At 45.4% G+C, this 23,691-nt stretch overlaps 1 gene segment (V, D, J or C); it reads left to right on the forward strand.

The window, feature by feature from the left end:
- The first annotated feature begins 9,344 nt into the window (after positions 1–9,344).
- Positions 9,345–23,691, forward strand: part of LOC131517959 (T-cell receptor alpha chain constant-like) — a 66,760-nt gene continuing 52,413 nt past the window's right edge. The window contains 1 exon segment of the C gene segment in view: positions 9,345–9,600. Within this exon segment, the coding sequence occupies positions 9,345–9,600 (256 nt within the window).

Below are 23,691 nucleotides of genomic sequence, written 5' to 3' on the forward strand. Positions count from 1 at the left end.
TAAACCAAAGGTGTCGGTTTATTTGGTTTGGTTTCTGAATTATCTGGAAGCTCCGAAGAAAGAACACTTCTCCCCTGAGGATTCGGTTCCAAACTTCTGCCTTCAAACTTCTGAAAAGATTAAATGTTAAGGCAGATGGTAGGCTTGGAAAACTCTATTTCCCTATGTAATAAGTAGATACCTATCATGCTTATTTATTTTGTTTAGCAAATGGAGAGGAAGACTGGACACTCTTGGGGTGGGGGTGGGGGATTGCACAGCATTTTTAGGTAAATCCAGAGAATGAAATCAAAAACTATTAGCTCAGAAAGTCCTTAAAGACCACTAACTCACTTCTTTAATGTTGCAAATGAGGACAGTGAAACTCAGAGAGGTTGTAAACTTGCTCAAGGTCACACAGCTGAGCCTGGTCCAGGGCAAAGCCAAGACAGCTCAAAGCTCTGACCAGGCCAGACCCAGCAGAGAAAAAACATGATCTTTGGCCATAGCAGCTCCGTTTGCACCCCAAACATTCTTTATCCAAGACTTAATGGACATAAAACAGAACTCCAAGTTTCCAAAGGGAGATAAAATCATTGCATGGCTGTTGGAGGTGAAGTAGGAACAATAGCTGAACTTGACATTTGGAGAAAGGCTCAGCCATCTGCAGACTAGAGCAGGGATAGAAAAAGTCAAAATGAAAATGCTGGTCTTGTCTTCAGACAATGACTATGACCATCAAACACTACCTAAAAATACTGCAGAGCTAATTTCTTTCCCAGTGGGAGTTTACATTCTACGATAGATTGCACCCAGCAACACAATTGCTTTGGGCCACAGAATATGTATACAGAGTTGGTTTTCTAAACCTTCTGGTGTCTTAAAGTGGCAATCGTATCTCTGGTAATATCCCTGAGCCCAGAAGCCCTGAGTTACCAGAAAGAAAGACACCATCACCCAACCCTGTCTTGGAGGCATGGAAGTTGAAGAAGTTAATTAGACGTTAGTTCTGGGGAAACTCTGCAAAGCTGGAGTCATCAAGTTGATGCCACAGGTTTTCGCAAAGCCCCTCTGCACAGTGTTCAGCAAACCAGTGGTTCTAAGATGACATTTGAGAAGGGAGCCCAGCTCACAGTGAATCTTGGTGAGTGGAGGAGAGCATTGAATCCTCTTCTTGATTGAATGTGTTTTGAGATCTTTTTGACTCCAACTAATGAGGATGTGACTTATTGGCCCTTTTTTGCTCATATTCAAGTCCTGCCTGGCTAGAGGCTGCCCTCTCCACGTCCCCTGGAATGGTCCAACCGTGAAGGTGCGCCTATGCAGCCGGATACAGCTTTTACTAAATTGTCACAAAATCGCTTAACCCTTTCATCAAACTGCTTGGTGGCTCCATTGTTGCCCTCCAAGCCCTGCTGGTCTGTCACTTAGAGGAAGACAGGTCATTTTTAGGTCACTGTGAAAGGAGGATGTTGACATGTGTTTGGCTTCTTGGGAGAAAGATAATGATGATTTATTAGTTACTTATTATGTGCTAGGCGATGTGCGGCATGCTTTCCACCCATTAGCACATTCGATCCTGATACTAGCTCTGTGGGTTAGGTGCTATTATTACCCTCACTTTCTAGAAAAGAACTTTTTATATTTTTATATCTTTCTTGATGTTTATTTATTTATTTTGAGAGAGAGAGACAGAGGGGCAGACAGAGAAGGAGAGAAAGAATCCCAAGCAGGCTCCACACCGTCAGCACAGAGCCCAACGCAAGACTCAACCCCACAACCATGGGATCGTGACCTGAGCCGAAATCAAGAGTCAGACACTTAACCGACTGAGCCACCCAGGTGCCCCTATATTTTTATATCTTAAATTTTTCTAGAAACACATAAAGGTTTAATAGCTTGCTTAACTTGATTCTGTGAGAAAGAGGGCCTAAAATTTCATTCTTGACACTCAGATTCCAGAGCTAAATATTTGCCAGCTGGGACTATGTCTGGAGGGAAAAGTCACAGATATCTGGTCTCCTAAATTACTAAAATAATCCCTGAGGAAATGTGCTCTCAGCAAGTAAAGCCAGGGATTGATCAGCAGACCCACTTACATGTCCTAATCTGTACAACATCTTCCAGTGGTTATTATTCTCCCCACTTTGCAGATAGGGAAGCCAAGGCACAGCAAGCTAAAGAACTTGCCCTGACCCCCAACCCAGAGCTATTTCAAATTAACTGCAACTGTCCACCAGCTAGATTCAGTAATTAATTAATGATGAACAATCTAACTGGCTGTTAGGTAAAGAGTGATTAAATTTTTCCATAGTTCCTCTCCCTTTTCAGGAATAACCATACAATTGTATAATTGCACCACATTGTGCTTCTGCCTTTGTGCCTCCCTTGGGAGGCTGGTTCCCACCGCCTGGTGGAAGGGCCTTGGCAGTATTTGTAAAGCAGTCTGTGGGGGTGTTCCTCCGGGCGGATCAGAAAAACTCTTCTTCGGAAAAGAAATAAAACTGACAGCAAAGACATGTAAGTTTGAATAACTAATGCTTCCAAATTTCTCTCTGGAACTCTGATTCCTACATTTTCCATTCTGTTTTGTAACCTAAGTCCAAACCACAGCAGTCCGTTGATGGATTCCAATTCAAGCAACCGCTGATGTGTACCTACCTTGTGCAGGACTCTCTTGCTTGCCATCACGTGCTGTTGTATCTAATAGATGAGAATAATGGTACTAGCAGGTCACTGAACTAAGTAAGGAGTCAGACTGTTAGAGAGCTTAACTTATTAGAATTGGTGGAATTTTCCAGGAACAGAGAGAAAGTCAGTCAACTCCCGGAGCCTCTATTTTCTTCCTCTGTAAAATGGGGGAGGTAATCCCTACTCCTGTTTTACCAAAGCAGGCATTCTGGGAGGGGATGTCCACACACTGCCAGTAAAATGGCGACAGCACGAGGAAAAGTCTAGGGGGTCTCTGGACTCTACCACGAGACCCTCATTCTAAAGAGCTGGCTTTATCAGAGAATTCTTGGATGACAAGTAAACATTTAAGCAGGTATCTTGGGGTGTATGGGCAACTGAGTTTTTGTAGAGTCTCGCGTCATTGTGTGATATGGAAAGCAATGAGAAGTTGACATTTGGAAAAGGAACAACTCTGAATGTGAGACCAGGTATGTTTTAAAGATGACTTATATCTAAACATAAGCCACTATTCTTAAAAATTCAGTGAACGATCACTGAATTACTCACCCAGTTCTTAGCATCTTTGGGGGCTTTGGTGACATGTGTCTTTCTGGCAAAAAAGATAATGAGGACAGCTGCTGATGGAGCCCCTTTAGGACCATTTTTTCAATACCTTGAAACACTTGGAAATGTTGAGCTTGTTTTTGTTATTGTTGGAGATGCGTGTCCGACAGATGGAATGAGACTTAAAGTTTTAGTGTGTAGGGGCAGAAAGCATCTAGAAAGAAAGGAGCAGGGGACAGAAAGATACAGATTAAACTAAAATACCTAGCAATGGCAGGGGGTGTACAACACAACTTGATCCAAAGGACACAGTGAGATGTAGCCCTACTGATATAAACCCCACTGATACAACGAAAGGAACGACCTCTCTCATGTTATCTGCCTGGTCTTCCCAAGGCCTCTTTGTCTATGCAACTAGGGGAAAAAATCATATAGTCCCTGTAATTCTCAAAATTTTGGAGCCAAGCCATTTGGGTAAAGCCATGTAAGATTACCTGGTGTTGACACTGATGACAAGCTGATATTTAGGGAAAGGGTAAGATTGAAAGCAATATTCAAATTAGTCAGAAAGATCGTGAACTTCTGAAAACACATCTCAGGGCGTTGTCAAGCACTGTGTTTCTGACTGGGACATTTTCATCCTTGCCTTGGCTGAGCTCAGCATCAGAGAAGCCCCTTTTGATACCCACTCATCTCTGTGGCCCCTCGGGGAAAAAGTGGCCGCTACGCTTGGAAGTCTGAGAGAAGGGCTTCCCTAATCCAAATGTAATAATGGCCCTTCTCTCCACCCTGCAATACCCACAGGGATATTTTGGGTGTTGCCCACCATTCTCCAAACAAACCTAATTTCAATTAACTTGAATGTAGCTGAAATTTTGCTTCATGAGAGAGTCTCTGTTTGCAACAGAAACTCATTCCAGACAATTGGTTTAACTTTTGCTTATGATTCCTAAGAGATACCAGCTACCCAATGAGTAATGTAAAACAAAACCTCCACTTTCATGGCCAAATCATCACCCACCTTAGAAAAACTAGAATCAGGATGTCCTAGTGAGCATTGTGTCAGCTCCAGATGACTTTCCTGAAGTCCACTATGCATCAAACAAACGAGATTTAAAAAAATAAAAAAAGTCAAAAAAGCATTTCCATGCTGACCCATGTGTCCAGCTGCTAACTAAAGTCCAAATATCAGGTGTTTCAGCAGCTATATCTCCAAACTCGTTTGGATATTTAGAACCCCCCAGATATTAGAAATGATCATCAGAAAAAAGCATATGCAATTCCATTTTTATTTATAATTCTCATCTCTCTCAGAGAACTGTTATAAATTTTCTCCCAAAGGTGTGATATTCATCCTACTCTTGGTTCCTTTATTTGTGACATGCACAGAGATGAAATATTGGTTGAGATTCCAAAAACATCCATGAGATTTACCTTAAGCTTTGCCTGTCAGAGAGATTCTCAAAGCTAAAAAGATTGGAAATTGACATTTTGGAACTAGATTAAAAAGAAAATCCAAATTAATCCTGAAGAGCAATGCTCAGTAGATATGTTAGTCATAAGAACATCAACCCTGCAAGCCTCCCTGCTCCCAGCTTGGCTGGACTGCCCCTTTCCTAGGCTTGCTTGGAAAAGTCGTAATAACTGTCTTGGGGAGAGAGAAATGTCAACCTCCAGCCCTAAAAACTCCTTGTGAATTGGTTTATTTCAATAGAGTTTATCATTACACACAGTGTTCTGGAAGTAATGGAAAAGTGCATTAGAAGCTCCTGCAAATGGAAATGAAATGTAAATTTAGATTGTAAATATATGACTGCAGTAAATAGACAGCAAGAAAAAAAGATGAAGAGATTAGAAACTTGTCACATTTCTCTAACCCCAGAGGGGATGTTTCTATAAATAGTTTACCTAAAACCATTGAAGAGGAGTGAGGAGGAGGAGGAGGAGAACAGAGGCAAACAGATATTCTCCTAATCCTCTTCACTTTGCAAAATTGGAAATTGTTTTTCAATCAAACTTCCCCGAGCAGAGGAAAGAAACCCTATCTGTTGTCAGATTAAAGGGCATGTGGGTGGGTTTCTGCTAAAACCGATCTTGAGAAGGGATCCCTGCTCATGACAAGTACCAGCAATGTCCTGGTCAGGAGGAAGGGAATGAGCAGAGAAATAAGTCCAAATAAGTGTGCGGGGGACAAGAAGGACTCACCGGGCAGGATTTCCCCTGGATTTCCTGTCTTGCCTCCTGACCTTTCCCGTCTCAGCCCAATGGATTAGGTCCCAGGCAAGCAGGCCCTAGGATGCAAACCAGAAATTTTAAGGAGGAAGCCAGTTTAGCTTCACTCAGGAGACCTAGTATATTTAAAAATTCTTTTAATCCACCTGTTTTTTCGCAGGGAGCTCTGTAAAGGCAGAAGGAAAGGTTAAAAAGAAAAAAGTTAAAAGTCTATGAAGCACAAATAAAGATGTTAAATATTTGTCTGGCAAAGAGATTAAAAATCTGGTACATGTCTACAAAGGAGCCTGAAGGAGACTTTGTCAAGGAGCAAATAGGTAGCCCAAAAAAAAGACACTGCCTTGAACTTGTCTAGTTTGTGAGATTTGGGCAACTGTCCACAGCAGCCGGGGTGCTAGGAAAGCAGATCAGGCATCCTCCTCAAGGGGGGGGGGGGGGGGGGGGGGGGGGCCTCCGTGCAGTTTGTGTAAAGCCATTTGCTGTGGTGTGACATGGGGAGTAGCGGCCAAAAGGTGGTATTCGGGCAGGGAACCAGGCTGACCATCCACCCCGGTGAGTATGAAAGATGAGGCTACATGGGGCCCTCTCCTTCCTAGGCCACAGCTCATGAGCTCTCCTGGACAGGGGAGCCCCACACACTTGGCTTAGCCCATCATTGGGAATCAGACCAGGAATGACCAAAAAGCCCTGAAATATCTACCTTTGAACATGTCCCCATAAAAACTCCCTGACTCTCCTTCCCTTTGGCAATTAGTTTCTAGTAAACCAGAATCTAATGAGTCGATGTGAGCAATTGCAATAAAAAGCAGAGAAACAGCCCCAAAGTGCAATAAAGTAGAAACTATGTGAGTGTACCAGCCAGGGGGTAGACAATGAAGGAAGAAGGAAAGGAAATGGATTATCCAAACTAAGGCGGTGGCTTGGACAGAAAAAGAAAAGCAATAAAAAAAATTTAAAAATAAGCGATGCATATATTTATCGGGCCTCGTTGCCCTGTGGAAGCCTGGCTTCTGCCTGCAGCAGCCAACTTCTGGGCTTATAGTCAGTGCAGGGTTGAAGGATCAAGACCATATTGAGCCCCAGGGCCCTTCTGCAAAAGAGCTGTTCCTGTTCCTGTTTTTGTAAAGCCTCCCCTGACTGTGAGAAGGTAGCAGCAACTACAAACTCATATTTGGAAAAGGAACTCTCTTAACTGTGAATCCAAGTAAGTTTGAAGGGACTGGTAGAGCAAGGAGGTGCGGTGGGGAGTTCAAAATACTTCCTTGTTCTGATTTAAATTACTTGTCCCCAACCACTCCCCTCCCCCACCAAAACATTCCAGATTAGCTTCCACATCTCATGTTGTGTTGGGAAGATAGAGTCCCCATCAGAGAGATTAGAACTCCATTGTACAAAGACTAAATTACCTTCAGCCAAAAAACATTCCTATCATCCATCTTAAACGAAACTATCGGTACAGGGAGAAAAATTGAATACAGGATCCTGAGGGATTCCGCTAAAGCCAGGAAATGTTTGCCAAAAAAACAGAGAGGAAATTGGCATATTGAGACTATGCAAATTCAGTAGACCAAATATAAATCTTCCTGACGTAGATACTAAAACCCTGAAATTTATCTCCTGAAATAATGGGACCCTGCGATTTTATTAACAAATGCAGGAAATTCTACAGACAGATTTCTTTTCTTCTTTTACCTCTACTTTACCTCTCTTAAAGGAGCTGTTCTCAATCCCCAGTCCAGTAAGTGAGGTCTTGGTGGGTAGAACTGTCTGGTTAACTCAGAGCATTTAACCCCACTTTTCCCTCCATTACCACTATCACTGATTAAGCTGCCACTTTACTTGGTTCAGCTGAGGAGAAGGGAAAAAATTCATTTGTCCTCTGAGTCATGAGAATAGAGCAATACGTTCGCTCCCTCAAATACACACCCAGCTTTCCATAATGGTAGTAATGTGTGTGAGAGTACTTGGAAAAGTTTGAAATCCTATATATGAAAGTAAGGAACTGTCACTTCTTGAAAATCTATGTTTCTGGTAGGCTTCTGAGAGGAGTGATCCTTATGCCCTTACTGCTGGGAAAACTGACTTATTATAAAAATGGGGCAAAATGGAAATGGGGGAAGCCTGTTGAAGGGCCCCAGTCTCCTTCTGACATAAGCTAAATGTCCTGATTACTGAGTTTCATTTATTCAGATCTGCTTTCTGGGATTAGGAGAGGATACAGCGCTGGAAAAGGCATGTTGCCAAACCCAGCCTAGTCAAAGCTCTTGAGAAGACTGGTTCAGGGGCATGTAAATAATTAAGTGATACAGTGTGTGCAGCCTGGAAGGAGTTAATGCAGCCCCGGTAGCAGACAGCATGGAATGTTCTGGGATAGGCCTTGCCTAACGAACACGCAGTGTGGTTAGCCATGAAGTTGTCAGGCGCACAAGTGCCTTGCTCAGCAGGGACGAACCCGGCACATGTCTGCCACAACAGAAACAATGAATAATACATGATATTGTTAAATCCCACGCCTTCAGTAGTCTCTGGGGTCCTACCTAATTAAGGCTTCCAGGGGATTCATATGAACATCCTGGGAGGCTCCGAGACATCCCTTTTCAGAGGGTGGGCAGCGAACCTGGAGACCAAACAGGAGGTTTTACCTTCTGTGTCTGGCTTTTTACATGCGGGGGCTACAGAGTAGCAGAGCTGGATTCCAAAGACTCAGGATTACATTCTGTCTTCCTTCGATCAGCAGAGCACTAAGATTGCTGCCACAGCAACACTTTGGCGCCATCTGAGGACTCAGCTGAGGGCAGCCATCTGTTTCGCTTATGTCTTGCTGTTAAGGCAGCGCAAGTAGAGTGTGGGGGACTCTGGAAAATGTGAGGCTGTGAAGCGGGGGAGAGACAGGAAGGATCATTGGAATTCCTGCCTCCTTTGTCCATAAAGCAGGTGGACACTTCTTAGCTAAATAGTAGAGTTTTCTCTCCTCGCTTCCATGTTGGTAAGCAAGCTAAAGCTTTGTCCCTTTGCTAATAAGTAGTTGCTGGAAGCGATGGCTGACTAGACAGACACAACAAATTCAGTCAAAAAGGCCAAAGAGCTTAAAAGTTGAATGCAGTTACGGAGCTAAAATATTTGTTGTCCATCTTCTTCGGGGACAGGGCTTGGTCACCAGTGTGCCAAATAATGCCCCACCTCGGTTCCTTACTTACACTGTCTGTGGCATCCACCAGACACAGCCATGGGGAAGCTGTGTTTGGTCAAAGGAGGACATTTATAACAACTCCAGGTAAATATTCAAGAGCCTGGCTCTGACAGAGGGCTCACTTAACTCTCCCACTGGGGCTCACTGGGCTGCTGCATGAGGTCGGGACACCGCGGGTTAGACCGTAGGGTGACCAGCTTTCCCGTTTGACTGGGATTGAGGACCTTCCCGGGACAAAGGTCTTCTTTGCTAACCCCAGAATAGCCCCCAGGATAGTCAGACACCATAACAAAGCTCAATGTAAACTTTCTGTGAGATACCACTAGCATTTCACCAGGTTCGAGACGGACAGAAAAGCCACACGTGTGAAGAAAGATTCAGATGTGCCTGTCGTTTTCATTTCTGAGGCTGGGGCAAGAAGGGAAGCTTGGGAGATAGAGTTTCATGAAGCCAGAGACTAAACCTCATCTAATTCTAGTCAGCCTCCAAAACGCTGAACGCTCTCCTCCTGTCTCCCTATAATCAATTCATTGTCATCAGAAATGTGTGACACCTCGAAGGGAGGAGAGGACATGTCTTGAAAACTGATCAGAGAAATTGTCCCGAAAATGATGCCGTAAAATGGAAATGAGACCTTTAGAAAGAGAGATGCTGAACATGAGAAATCAGTAAGCCTCCGGATGGCAACCAGAGGAAGGGGAGAGAGATGAGAGTCAGACCCTCAGGGGACCCGGCAGGTCAGTGTCCCAGAACCAAACATGGAAATGTTCCCCTGGCCCTCAGTGGGATCCAGGCCCCTGTAGGTGAGTCTCTTCTCCCCAGAGTGAAAGAGGAAGGTGTCTATGAGCCTCAGAGGTCTCCCTGGGGTTTTTGTAAAGGCCTCCACTGCAGTGCTGATACTGGTAGCTCTGGCTACGGAAAGCTGACATTTGGACAAGGGACCATCTTGACCGTCCATCCAAGTAAGTGTAACAGGACACAGCTGCACACTGGGAATTCTGGAATTTCACCCCAGGTATCAGGCTTGACAGAAATGTATGTTGCCTGGGAACCAGATCTTGCCTGAAGTCAACAGGACCCCCAAGGTCCTGTCCCTTCTTTAATCTCAATGTTAACAGGTTCTCTTTTGGACCCTAAGCCACCAGGTCTGTCTGATCCCTGCTGTTGAGTGAAGGTGACCTTGACCCCACAAAGATAGAAAAGAATCTTTCTTTGCTGCTTTCAGAACCTTCTTTAGAGATGCTGCCCAACTTTGGGGGTTGGGAAGGTCACCCTTTCCAGTCAACCCCCATCCCTCCACCAAGTAACCCAGTCTAACATTTAGTACCATTTCCTATCAGGAACTTCTTCCTTGTATGAATCTTAAATTCTTCTTAGTGCAGCGGAAGCCATTCCCACCGGTATCTTCTGCAGTGGAGAGGGATAATTGAGAGCAGAGTTTGAATAGGTATGTGGCGTTCAGTTCAGAATGGCTTTTAAATGAAAGCAGAGAGGGGAAAAAATGAAAACTGAATGGGAATCTGAGGTCTTATTTCAAATCCTTCTATGTTCTCTGAATGTCTCCCACTGCTTCTGTAGATGCAAAACTACAAAGAGAGAGAGAGAGAGAGAGAGAGAGAGAGAGAGAGAGAGAGAACAGAATGGAAAGAATTACATAGCCACTGTGTCCATTCCTATCGCTGAAACCACCAGGCAAGGGATTACAATTAATTCCAAAGACTTTCAGATACAAGGCTTAATACCTTTTTCCTCACGGTGACTTGTATCCTTGCTGATAATTAGAGCAGATAGAAAGATTTGGCTTCCATGTGTTTGTTGCTGCACCCCGCTGGGAAGAGAGGAAAAACTCTGCCTGGTTGTTTTGTTGTTGTTGTTGGTTTGGGTTTTTTTTGTTTGTTTTTTTTTTTAAGATTCATAAAGTTCCTTCTGTCAGTCGTTGTAAAACTCCCTGCTGCAGGGAGAAGCGTGACAGCTCCAAGAAGCCGATACTTAGAAGGGGGGTGCGACTAACCATGAAGCCAAGCAAGCTGGAAAGACCCACACTCAGTGTCCCCCGTGCACTTTTTTGCATTTTAGACCTTTTGGCTTTCTTGCAGGGATTCTAATGGAGTCAAATAGAAATGGATCGAGGAGATTCTGGAGCCCCATGGGCGCTCAGAAATAGGAAATGAACAACCAGGTAGAAATATATCTTTCGAGGTGGCTTGGTAAGAAGACTAGGATGAGGAGATGTGGGTAGGAGAGCAGGATGTCACTCCGATTGCTATTTCCGGGCACTCTGTTTTCTCAGGCTCTCCCTCCAGGGCAGAGTCACCTGTGCCAAAGGAACGAGAGTGGAGGCTATGTATTTCAGTGCAGGCACAGTCTATCAGGTGGAGTCCCTGCTCTGTGTGTGCTGGGGAGGTCGTCTGACATCCCAGTTATCTCTCCACTGAGTGGCAGCATCAGTTTACGTCAGGTGGGGATGGAGCTAGAATGTGTCAGGGCTGCTACAAGGCAGAATGTCGGGTTGTTGCGACCATCTTGAATGTGCCAGATGCCTCCAAGGGAAACCTGGTTCTAATGAGCAGGGGGCACTCGGACCAATTGCCCAGTTTTTGGTTGAGCTTCTCCAAGCCCAGTCGGATGGGGGCCAAAGCTGAGAGGTTGACATTTCAGCCTGGGAGCCTTCTGACCAAACGATGCCAGCCGGGTCCGAAGAGCCAAAATTGCCTTCAGGGCTCTGCTTTGGTTGTCAGCCCCCTGGTCCTTGTCATTTCAGCAAAACGCATCCACTTAGAAAGGTCAGCTCTTCATTAGCCAGACAAATGAGAACAACATATTGACCAGAGATAAGGAGCCCAGATCTCAGCCTCTGAGAGCCTGGCATTTCCAGTCTTTTAATCACAGCGTGCTGGGGAACATATGCTGTCTCAGGGAAGGCCGATCAATGGTGCCTGAGGACCTGGTGTCACCAAGCTAGAGCTTGGAGATGGAAATGAGATGCAGATTGGGATGTTTTGTGGATGGGGGAATAACAAAGAAGTGAGGAGGAGAGGAGAGCTCACTGATGCTTTGTCAAACCTGCAGCATGTCAAAAATTGGAATCCAAGGTGGAGAACACATTTGCAGCAAGTTTCCTATCATTCCCTATAGAATATGGCCTGACTGTGGCCCCAAACTCACAGAAACCATGGGTACCTGAGATGCCTTTTGAAGTGGCATAGAGAGGTCGAGGTCTAAGATCTGTAAGAGTCACCTGTCAGTTTTTGCAAAGGGTTGAGTGGCTGTGTGGCAACCTCCTCCAACAAGTTGACATTTGGGCAGGGGACAAGCATATCAGTCATTCCAAGTAAGTCTCCCCGTGACTTTGCCTGTGGGGTGTGGTGGGGCTGTCACATGCATGGGCCTCAAAGGGCTGTGCAAGTGGCATGGTGGTTGAGGATACCAAGCTGAGAAAATCAAGGATTATTAACTCTAGCCAGAAAAAAAAAAAAAAAAAAAAGGTCAAAGAGTAGCAAATGTAGTTTTCAACCTTAAAAGTTAGCATACAGAGCTCAGGACTTGAAAATGGCAATTTGGAAAACAACCTGTGTCACCAACCTGTGTCCTCCCCACATGATGTCCCTGCATATGGGGGACAAGGTGGGGCAGGGGTGAAGATGAACAATGGACAGTGCAACGGACAGGGTGTTCAGGGAATGAGCAGGTTGGAAAGGAGCAAGGTGATCAGAGCCTCATACTGAGTTAATCTGGAGACGATGGATTGTTCCAGAAATCTCACAAAGAAAATCCTTCCCAGACTCAAAAGATCTAATAAAGAGACCTACTTAAAATGCACTTGAAAATCATATGATCATCAGGAGAGAAATTACGTCTTAAAAGAAAAAGAATTTTTTAAATGGCCAGGCATAAAACAAATGGGCCTACGCCTTTAATTAGGCAGGGAGCAGCACAAGGTGCCCATTAGCCTTCCCTTTAATCCCCTCTCAGGAGGGCTCCGTCCCTCCAGCAGTGCATGGTCACAGCTGCTCTCAGCCCTGCAGCTCCTTTTCCGCTATCGCTCTGTTCCCTCGCCTGCCCAGGGAGAGACAAGGCCTGCCTGCCTGCATGCCTGCTCTCCAGCCAGCAGGCTGGGTGGGGTCCCAGGTGTAAGTGCTGGCTCTCTCCTCTGCCTGGTTTTTGTTGAGCTCCCTATCACAGTGGAACACCGGTAACCAGAACTTCTATTTTGGGCGAGGGACAAGTTTGACTGTCATCCCAAGTAAGTCAAAGAAAATTTTCCATCGCGCGCGCCGTTGTGTCAAGCAAGGCCTTTAAACTCCAGCAAGAATTGTCAAAAGTCTGCTACTCTGTTTCTCTGCTTCTGGGGATAACTTTTGCTGGAACATAGCTAAGAGCCCCTCCCCTCCACACCAAGAATGATTTATGCCTTGACTGGTCTTTATTGCCCTGCCTGAAAATCCCTGAGGGAAGGAGGCAAGCTGTCCCCTAGCTCACCCCTCACTTCTGCACTGACCAGAGACGCCTGGCCCTTTGTGGCACAGGTCGTGGGAGCAGCAAATAGGGGCACAAGTATCAACTGAGAGGAAGTGGGCCAGAAGGCTAGAAAAGGGAAATGAGATAATTTGGGAGAAAACCAAAATATGAGGCCGCGTAGAAGGATGAACAGGATGGCAGGGGTGTCCAGGCTCGTCACTGTGTTGGACCCGAGGGATCACTGACAGCACGTGGAGAGAGAAAGAGGGTTTCTGTTCTCTCCAAAGGAAAATTTGGCAGAAGAATTCAAACAGACCTCACATGTCAAGCCTCTCCTAATTACAGTCTCGCATCTCAGTTTCTCTCAGTTTCTCTGGCAGGAAATAGGACAAAAGAGTCACTGGTGGCTTTGAGGTTGTAGAAGCATTGCGAGGAGGGTGTGCTGCACGAGAAATGGGTGGGGGGCTGCAGTGCAGTTTAAAGAGTTTGGAGCAATGGTTTTTGTAATGACTTAGAACACTGTGTGTCTAACTACGGAGGCAACAAATTAACCTTCGGGACAGGAACTAGAGTCACTATTACACCCAGTAAGTACTTCATCCTTGGTCAGGGACTCAGTTATTCTTTAATTTCTAGGTCACCTGTGTAAGATGCTGGGGGTGTCCTACTAGACCATGCAGGCTCAGACATGGGAGTTTCTATCTGTCCTTTCTCATAACTGGTAGAGATGGGTGTCAACCAAATATCTGAGCTTTCTGGAACACTTGAATATTTAATTCAAAATGAGAAAATATGATTCACAATTCTCTGTTTGCTGCTGCCATCATATGCTAATGTGACATGTGAAGAAAATTCAGACAGAATAACTTCATCTTCACTTTTATCTTGTATGATAATTTTCACTCCGAGTAGTGCACATGTTTGGAAGAAATGGTAGAAACACAGGCTATCAAAGAGACAAGCAACAAGGAGACCCAGAAAGGCAGGCAGACAGAATGCCAGGCAGTATAATTTTACAAAATTAGTCCAGCCACTGCAAAGTGCCTCTCTTTGCAGATGGCATAGGTACTTGGAAAGGTGCTAAGAGCTGATGTTCTAGGTGGGACAGGCTTACTCAGTGGCAAGACTAAGCACTCATTCCAAGGAGAAAGCTTATTATTTATTTTCTTAAGTTTCTTTCTTTATTTTTGAGAGGGAGCACAAGCAGGGGAGGGGCACGGAGAGAGAGGGAGAGAGAGAAACCCAAGCAGGTTCGGCATTGTCAGTGCAGAGCCCAACTCAGGGCTCGAACCTACGAATCGTGAGATCATGACCTGAGCCAGACGCTTAACTGACTGCGCCACTCAGGCGCCCCTCCAAGGGGAAAGTTTACACTTGGAAAACCCAAAGATTTTGTTTTGTTTTGTTTTGTTCCAGTAGTTTATTAGTATGGCAGCACATCTACATTTAGTAAATTATAGTTTAGGCAAGGCACATAATTAACTGTTAAAATCAACTATGTCTAGATCTATGACAGAGAGGAAGAGAGAAAAAGAGAGAGGGATACTGGATATATATACACACAGTAATGTGAAAAACATAGGGCGCATACATTTCTTGCACCTGAAATTAAAAGCTGTGGAAAATCTGAATATGTTCACTTTGTAACCAAAGACAACTTCACAAAATGGAAAGAAAAGCATACTGAAAAAGCGAGAACTGAAGGTATGGAACCTTTCCAAGTCTGCATTTTCCAACTGTCTTAACGACTCAGTTACCTAGAGGAATCTTTTTTTTTTTTTTTTTTTTTTTTCTGCATTAGAAATTACAGGCACGAGTACTGAGGATTTGGATGGCTCAGACTCTTACAGTGAAAATTACGTGATAAAGCACCTCCCAGCCAGGCTGGATGGAGCATCTTTAGACATCCAAGGTTTTTCTTCTCCTCTGTCCAGATACGATAGGAAAGTGGTGCTCTCCTTTCTCTGTATCCAAGGACAGGGAGTTCAGAGAGTGTCCCAGAGTTATAAAGTGAGACCTGAGCAGTGGGATCTGGGGACCCAGCAATGGTCAGTCAGCTTAGTAGCCAGAAACTTTCGGGGAAATTGTCCAGGGTCAAAACATAACAAACCAGGGAAAATGCCAAACTTCCCCGCATCACTAAGAGCAGCTCGATGTAAGAATGCTATACCCAGCAGGGGACAGTCAGAGTGGCTGTAAATCAACGCAGAGCCCCAAATATTTGAAAACTGTATGTGGAGGCCAGCTATAATGAGTTTGTTTCCAAGCAGTGCTTCCAAAAATTGTTAGTGGTTGGTAGTTGCTATGGGTTTTGAAATTAGAGGACATCACAGCACAGTAGAATGTTTTGGAACAGGGGGAGCATGATTAGGATTAATGAGATGAAAGAAAATTCTGGCTAGAGGGCTAGAAAAGTCCTGAAAGAAAAGATACACTAGGCCTTTGGAGTGTTCCTTCAAGGGAAGAGTTGCAACATTTATCTAGGCCAAGAAGCAAAAAGCAAACACAGGCCAATTCCATACACAATCGACCTGGTCACATTTAAAAGTTTCTGCAATTATTCCAATGGCCTTGGCTTGGCTTCTTGGCCAAATCCCAGCAGTTCCTAAAAGCAAAGTGGAACAGTCCTCTGTTTCCAGAGCCAAGCCACTGGCCCCCACCCCACCCGGTGCACACCCCTGCCCACGTGGTTTTTGTAGAGGAGTCTGATGCTGTGGGAAACAACCCAATCTTTGGCTCCGGAACCATTTTGAGAGTCAAGCCTTGTGAGTATAAAACACATTCTGGGACTCCCTAGTCTCAACCCGAGTTTCATTCCGTGCTGAGGAAACTTTCTGGTTTAGACATATTTGATTCCAAAGAAAGAAAGTGAAATTTCAGGGGCACCATAAGAACTTCACCAGTGTCACTCACTTAAGAATCGCCAAGCGTTGCCTCTGAGAGAGCCAATCACACCAATTAACTAGAGTGACCCACAGCTTTAAAACAGAATTAAAAAAAAAAATTTTTTTTTATGTCAGCATCTCTATGGACCACACTGCTTGCTGTTTGGTGTCTTGACTCCAAAATGGAAAACTTAGTGTGCAGTCTCAAGCTTAGCCACTTCTCCCAAGCCTGCGACTTAGGGAGGTGTGGGAGCTCAAAGGGCATTTCTGGGTGGTGTCAGGGGGAAGCTGGGCAGACCGGCTGGCGAGACGACACTTGCGACAGGCATCTGCCCTGTTTCTGTAAAGCTGCTGACAACAGTGAGAAGACTGGCAGCAGGGAAAGGCTGATTTTGGGGACCAGGACTCCTTTAACTGTCAGGCTAACTTACGTCTGAGGGCAAGTGAGGTCTTCATGTCTTTTCCTATTATGTGTTCTAGACTGACCATTGAGTTGTCCTGTTTTAGATTCCAGATAGACAAACCATGGCGTTGTTTTGTGCCCCTTTAAATATCCGTGACGGAGGGTCTCCGTCTTAGCCATCCTCTCCGACATGATGGGGGAGAAGTTTGTGGCCACAGCCACTCTGGTAAAACGGGTTAGTGGCTGTGTAGTGGCACTCCCAGTCCTCATCCTTGGGCCCCTTCCCTCGATCGTGTATTTTTTGAGCTTTTATGACAGCAACAAGGGAGGGGGAGAGATAACCAACAGCACCAGCCGGGCCGGTGTCTGGGGGCTTCTGAGCAGCTGTAGAGGTTCTGAGGGTTTCAAGGCGTGGGTCTCTGGCAGGGAGATTTATGTAAAGGGTTGACCCACGGTGTCAATGTAGGAGGAAGTACTAACAGACTCACCTTTGGGAAGGGGACCCAGCTCATCATCCAGCCCTGTAAGTGTTTCTGCTCAGGACATCAGGATCCAAATGCAGGCCCCCTGGGAACATTTCCCAACCCTGCTCATGAGCCTCTGCTACCCCTGCCACCAATGGCACCTTCCTACACACAGAGGGGATTTTGAGCTGTGTAGATGAGGGAGGTGATACAGTCTGTGATTCGGAGGACTCCTGTGTGCTTTTGCGATTGTATTTGATTACGAGGCCATTGTTGGGAATTCTAGGCTCCAAGAGACAAAAGGTACCACTTAGGATTGGGGCACAAACATCTGTGGGCTGCTTTCTTAGCAGCACTGTGCAATGACTTTCACAGGAATTGTGGAAATGGCTGTGCATGTGGAGGTTTGATTGTTTCTCTTTTTCTGCCTTCATGCCCTCTTCTCTGCCTGACTTAGAGACCTTACGTTAGAACAGTGATTAATCATTTGATTTCTGAGCCCCATCACTCATCAAGTCTGGCAAGAGGGATCCATTAACATAAAACCCAGAAAGGAAAAGGACAAAGAGTTCACTTCCCAGAGTCTCCAGGGTTGAACTTGACAAGTCTTTGGCCTTAATCAACTAGCCAGCACCCTACGATCAGTTGAGGCTAAAGAGGGCCACAGGCTGATAGTGTTAGCCAAGCAGGTATCTGCCTGGACCCCCCCTGCCCTCACAGGGGCTAAGAGTGCAGTGTTTGGAAAATGGACATGGGTCCCTGAGGGCCCACCCGGCTGTACATCTGGGAGGAGGTCATGGAGAGAGCTCTGAGTAAGCCAGTGGAGGGTGGTGACCAGATGGAAACTTGAGCAAGTTTCTGTTATGGAGCATCTCACAGTGTGACCACTGGCAGTGCCAGGAAATTAGTCTTTGGGACTGGAACGAGACTTCAGGTCACCCCGGGTAGGTGATAGGAGCCATGAGGTAATTTAACTGTGTGTTGCTTTAAAACAGGGGGTACTACAGAGGGGACGTCCTGGCTGGATGTAGTCCTTCCTCCCTTCCAGTGGAGGTGATCTCACAGAGGATATCTGCATTCAGTCAGAATTTGTGTTATTTTTATTTCCATTACTGAATCTTTCCTTTCCACCTGGGCAAACAGACTTCTCCCTGCTCCACGCTTCTTCAGTCTTCATATCCTATGTGTTTCCATTGGAACAGTGGGTCTGGGAATTAATTTGTCACTCCAGGCAGCAGAACGAAAAGGGTTCTCAAATGGAGACTAGAGAGTGCCACTTATTCTGGTAACTTTTCAGCGGCAATACGTGCAAATGGGAGGAAGTGGGCTAGGTGAACTTCTAATGACTGTTTTAGAGAGACTGTAAGGAAACTTGCTTGACGTCCTACACACTCAGCTTCTGAGAGGAGTCATTTGGTCAGACACTCAGTGCACTAAAAGCAAAACCTCGACCCTCTGAACACATAGTCAATCACTAACCCTCTCCCCCAAAGCTCTGCTGTGTTTCATTATTTGCCAATTACAAGATGACTACATGATAATTAACATGAAATTATATAGATGAGTCGTTTGAGTATTTTGAACCCATAATTAAGATGCAAATTATAGAAGTTCTGGAGCATGCCACGAGCCAGTACCTCATACATAGTGGTCCCTGAAGACAAACAGTGTGTTCGGGCACGATTTGTTTGTGGCATGGGTTGATACACAGTTCAGGAACCTGTTTGCAAGCTGATTAGATGTCTCCAAGTGCCAATTTGGGGTCTAGATGAGCTGTGCTCAGTGAGCTGAGAAGTGCCCGCTTTTACAGCCTAGAAGCATGACAAGGTGGCTGGGTTCCTATAGTAAATGGAGAATAGGACTATTGCGTTGTGTGGTACTGGTGGATGCCTCTCCCCTTCATCCCGGCCACGCTGGGAGCCTGGCTGCAAGTCTTCCCCAGGAGGTTTTTGTTAAAGGGTGTGTCACTGTGGCAATAACAACAATGACCTACGCTTTGGAGCAGGGACCAGACTGACGGTAAAGCCATGTGAGTGAGGGAAGTGGGTCAATCTCAAAAGCTGATCAGGGTGAGTAGTGGTGTTCTTCTGTGCAGTTTTAGTGGGATTAAGACACTGCCCCTCCCAACCGAACCAATGCACCCAGTTTCTTTGTGCCTGAGCTGGTTGGAAGTCTGTCAGTTAATGAATTCAGGCAATCCTAAGGACAGATCATAGAGAAGTAGAAGTTTTCACTGGCTTCTTCATTGGCTCTGGATATAAAGAAATGCTAAGGATAACAGGCAAACCCACATTCTGTGATAAGATGAAGACCTAACAACTCAGAAATTGGGGTTCCCTCCATAAGGACCCCTCTAATCCAAAAGGAGTGCAAGCAGCTCTCTTAATGTGGTTTTTGGCTTTTGTTGGTTTTGTTGTTGTTTTTACTAATATTCTTTATATGAACTACGGCGCTGAAAGTGGCATGGTGCTCCTGCCCCCGGTGTTAACCACCTGTGTTAGGTGGCTTGTCTCTGCCTGACCTTGTAAGTTGTCCTATGTGTCTCAGGCATGAGCAGGCCATCAAAACCCAGTGTTCTGGAAGCAAAATGGATGGTTTAAGAGCAAGCTCAGATCTCTCTGCACAGCTGGCTGTTACTTTTAGAGGTATGTCCTAACCCTGCCGAGGAGGTGGGAGCTGAGGCTGCGGGGCGGTGAGTCTTCTGCCAGAGCGGAAAGTGGCCTCACTCTTCCAGTCTCCCCCTCAGTCCTTCCTTCCTCCTGATTATTGTAAGGCCTCGTATGACTGTGTGAATTACAGAGGCAGCCAAAGCATGCTCTACTTTGGAAAAGGCCCTAACTCTCTGTTAAACCAAGTAAGTTGGGGGGGTGGTCTCAGAAACTAAATCGGTGAGCAGGACTCAAGGATGACCCAGAGTGAAGGAGGCGAAATTCACCAGCCTCTTTCTCTGTGGTGTCTCTCCACCCTTCACCCATGACCCTCAAAACTGCCCCTGGTCTATGCCCCTGGCTGTCCTCAGTCCAGACGGGCACTTCCCTCTGCTGGACGGCAGAAAACTCTGGGCTTCATAACAGGAAACAAAGTTCTCCCCAGGATGGCATTTCTCAGGAGTGATCACCCGCCTCACTGTGGTGAGTGGGCAACCTTCTCAACAGTGGTGTCGTAGATGAGCCATGGTCTGTGTGGCTGCTGTGTGGTTGGTTTTCAGACACTAGAGTTAATGGAGCACCACATGAGGGGGCAGCAGAGTGGTTACTGCGAGGGGCTTTTTATTTAGGGAAAACGCACTGTGGAACTCAGACGGCGGGTATGTAGTCAACTTTGGCAAAGGCACCTCACTGCTGGTCACACCCGGTGAGTTCTTGTGGTTAACTAATTATTCTTTCTGGAAAGAAACCCAGTGGGGCCTGTTGAAACACAGCTGAATTTAATTGCTTCGTTTAGCGTGCAGGCATTAACTGTGTCAGATGTGTGAGCCAGATATGAATACATGTTTCCCCAGAGGCTGGATTTGGTTATCAGGTCTATGGGCAGTTTGATAAATTGTATTAATACCACAGGCGGTGTTTCTCGAAAATCCACATAGCATGTTGAGGCTTTGGGAAAGAGGCAGAGATAAGAGAAAGAAAGGCTCTGTGTTAGAGACAGAAACAAACCAGTGGAAAGGGAGGTGACCAAAGCAGGAGTGTGTAGCCAAGGAAGTGTGTCCTTAACAGACAAGTGACAGGGACCCAGTTGAGTTTATGCCCGTGTCACCGGGTAGAGGTGAAAAATCTGGCAAGTGGACTGGGGACTCGGATGAGGGTTGAGCAGCAGGAGTTAAAAGCTTCTCATGGCTTTCTGGACAGCCCCCTTTTCGCCGAGAGGACCCACTTCACCCATTCACCTGACTGAGCTGTCCCTGTGGGAGGAGCAGAGAATCCCGACACCCTGAAAAGTTCCCCACCTCCACCGGATTATCTGTGATAAAGCAGAATGTTTATCCGAACTGTGAAGCTGTCAGGGACAGGGTAATAGAGATGGATTATAGGAAGCAGTATCGAAGAGTTACAGGCCATCCCCGCACCTTGCAGAATTCAGTGTTTTTTGGTGGGCTTTTGTTGTTGTTTTTTTGCTTTCCCATTAGAGTCACAGCAACTGGGTGCTTTCCATACCGACATACTCTTTGTAGCAATGCCTGCCACTTTACATTTTGTGGTATTTCTCATCGATAACCCTCTGTGCCTGAAGCAGGTGTGACAATAATGTAATGGGGCTGATTTGTCAACAAATGGAATTGATACATTTAAATGAGTGGCCCAGCCAAACCACTCAGCTTCAAGTGGCACACAGGTTATTCCAACACTGCCCATGGCACCCCTTCGCTTTTGAATCCACCCTCAAAGGTCAAGGCACATCCTTTTTTTTTTTTTTCAGACACATTCTTTTTGTACCATCCATGATGCCTCTGTCTTTGAAGGTGGATTTCATTTTTGTTAATAATCACAAGCCTTTCAGAGCCATGATTTATAAAATAAAGGAGGGACTCAAACTCGTTACTGGTACTATTTTGGTTCCAAAATGAGGTATGAATATAAAATAGTATCATTGGTGTGTTTGTGTGGCTCATAAACTGATTCTCATTGAGAGTCCTAAAGGGACTACTTCAAAGGGGTCAAAAATCATTTAGATGTTCAAATCCTGAGATGTTTTGAGCCTCTTTTAGCTATTTTATCCTCTTTACTTAATAAACACACTTAAGATAAACATAGCATGAAATTGAGGAAGTTGTGCAAACTCAGACCTCATCAAACCAATGAAGACTTTATGTATGAACTGAGATAATTATCCCAAATAAATTCCTTTTGGAAAAACATGAGGGCAGTAGCTTCCAATGGGAAGTGCATATGATGTCCTACTAATTGATAACAAACCTATTCCACGAAATGGTAACTTTATGTCGGTTTGTGTAGAGCCACATAACACTGTGACAACTCAGGAAACTACAAATACATCTTTGGAGAAGGCACCAGGCTGACGGTTTTACCAAGTGAGTATTACAGACAAGACAAGACTTTATTTTTAAAGCTGTTGGTGTTCAAGGATCAAGAGAAGGTAAAATAAGAGAGATATTCATTATAAACTATAGAAGCAAAAATTACTGCTCCCTAAAGTGGTAATTCTGGGTCTCTCTACTCCAGACAGGAGAGGTAAAGGAGACTTCTGAGGACCACCATGATGGATTTACCACCATTTTCATTTGAATTGTATTAATCCTTAGAAAAATATTAGCTAAAAAGCTTGAGAGACCCCTCTAAACACTGTAGGAATTCCTTGGTCCATATTCTCTTCTTTTAAAACTGTATTCTCGGGGCGCCTGGGTGGCGCAGTCGGTTAAGCGTCCGACTTCAGCCAGGTCACGATCTCGCGGTCCGTGAGTTCGAGCCCCGCGTCAGGCTCTGGGCTGATGGCTCGGAGCCTGGAGCCTGTTTCGGATTCTGTGTCTCCCTCTCTCTCTGCCCCTCCCCCGTTCATGCTCTGTCTCTCTCTGTCCCAAAAATAAATAAAAAACGTTGGAAAAAAAAAATTTAAAAAAAAAATAAAACTGTATTCTCATTCCATACTTTTCACTTGCTTTTCCCACCCTTCTTTTGGCCTCCCTCCTTTGTCCAACTCAGCATTTCATCTGGGCATTCATATTTTGAGAAACCATTATGTCCACTTCTTAGCCTGTCACTTAAGACTCTAAAACCTGGCCATTTTGGTTCTCTAAATGTATTCCTACTTGTTCCCTTCCACAAATGCTCTGCTCGAGGCAAATGAGGCACCTACTTCCCGTGAATGCCTGCACTTGCCCAAACCAATACCTGGTGTTCATAAATCAGTCACCATGGACCCACAACTGAAAACAGACTAGAACACATGAAACACATTGAGTTTCACAGGTGACACCGCACTGAATTTCATAGGGAGAGCTTGAGAAATCATATCCCTTTTTAAAAATTAAAGAGGCTTGGGTAAGAGAGATCCAGCAAGCAAATAGCAAAGTAGGAAGGAAGGAAATGCTTCTGTAGTGGATGTGGGAAGGAGGGATCTATCCACAGGAAGATATTCTCCAGAGGAGAAAAAACACTGACTAAATCCAAGAAGGAAATGTATCGGCTGCCATATTACCTGTGTGTTCCTTGTTTCCCCCCTGGTATGGTCTGTTCCTGATTGTTTCTTGTTAAGCCCCTGGTCCTCCAAGCAGCCAGAGGTGAGGAAAAGGGAGGACACCATGCTATACACTCAGCAGGGGTGTCCATGGACTTTTCTTCTCAGATTTTCCTTCAAGTTACCCTCAAAGTTAAGAGAGATTCAAAAGATTCACCTAGACAGAATAGGAGAAGCTACCTATAAGAGAAACATTTCAGGTTAGCTCTCAACATGTGTTACCTGAGGAAAGGGACAGTAAGAATGGAAAAGTGTCCACTAGGACAAAGATCTATGTCTTGTCCTGGTGACCATCTGAGCAGGGAGTAGAAAGGGCTGGAGTTGGAGTCGGTGAATTCAGGGCTGGCCAGTGCCTGTAACTGTCTTTAGTTCTATGGAATGAGAAAAGGTGAGAATCCCCTCTGCTGTTCCACAAGCTGGACGTCGGTCAGAGGTGTCTGGCTCCAGCACCCTGAGGGATGGACCGACATGCTGACCCCCACCCCTGCCAGGGGGGCCCTGGCAGCCGCCCTCAGTCTCTCCCACGGTGACAACAATATCTCTGACTGCTTTGGCGTGGTGCCATGGACACGAACTGTTCCTCCTTTGTCCAAACGAGGAATATGATCTTCAGAACCCCTGGAGAATTATTATCTAAAACACCAGAGGATA

Source organism: Neofelis nebulosa, chromosome 7, assembly GCF_028018385.1.
Source record: "Neofelis nebulosa isolate mNeoNeb1 chromosome 7, mNeoNeb1.pri, whole genome shotgun sequence".
Classification (NCBI taxonomy): Eukaryota; Metazoa; Chordata; class Mammalia; order Carnivora; family Felidae; genus Neofelis; species Neofelis nebulosa.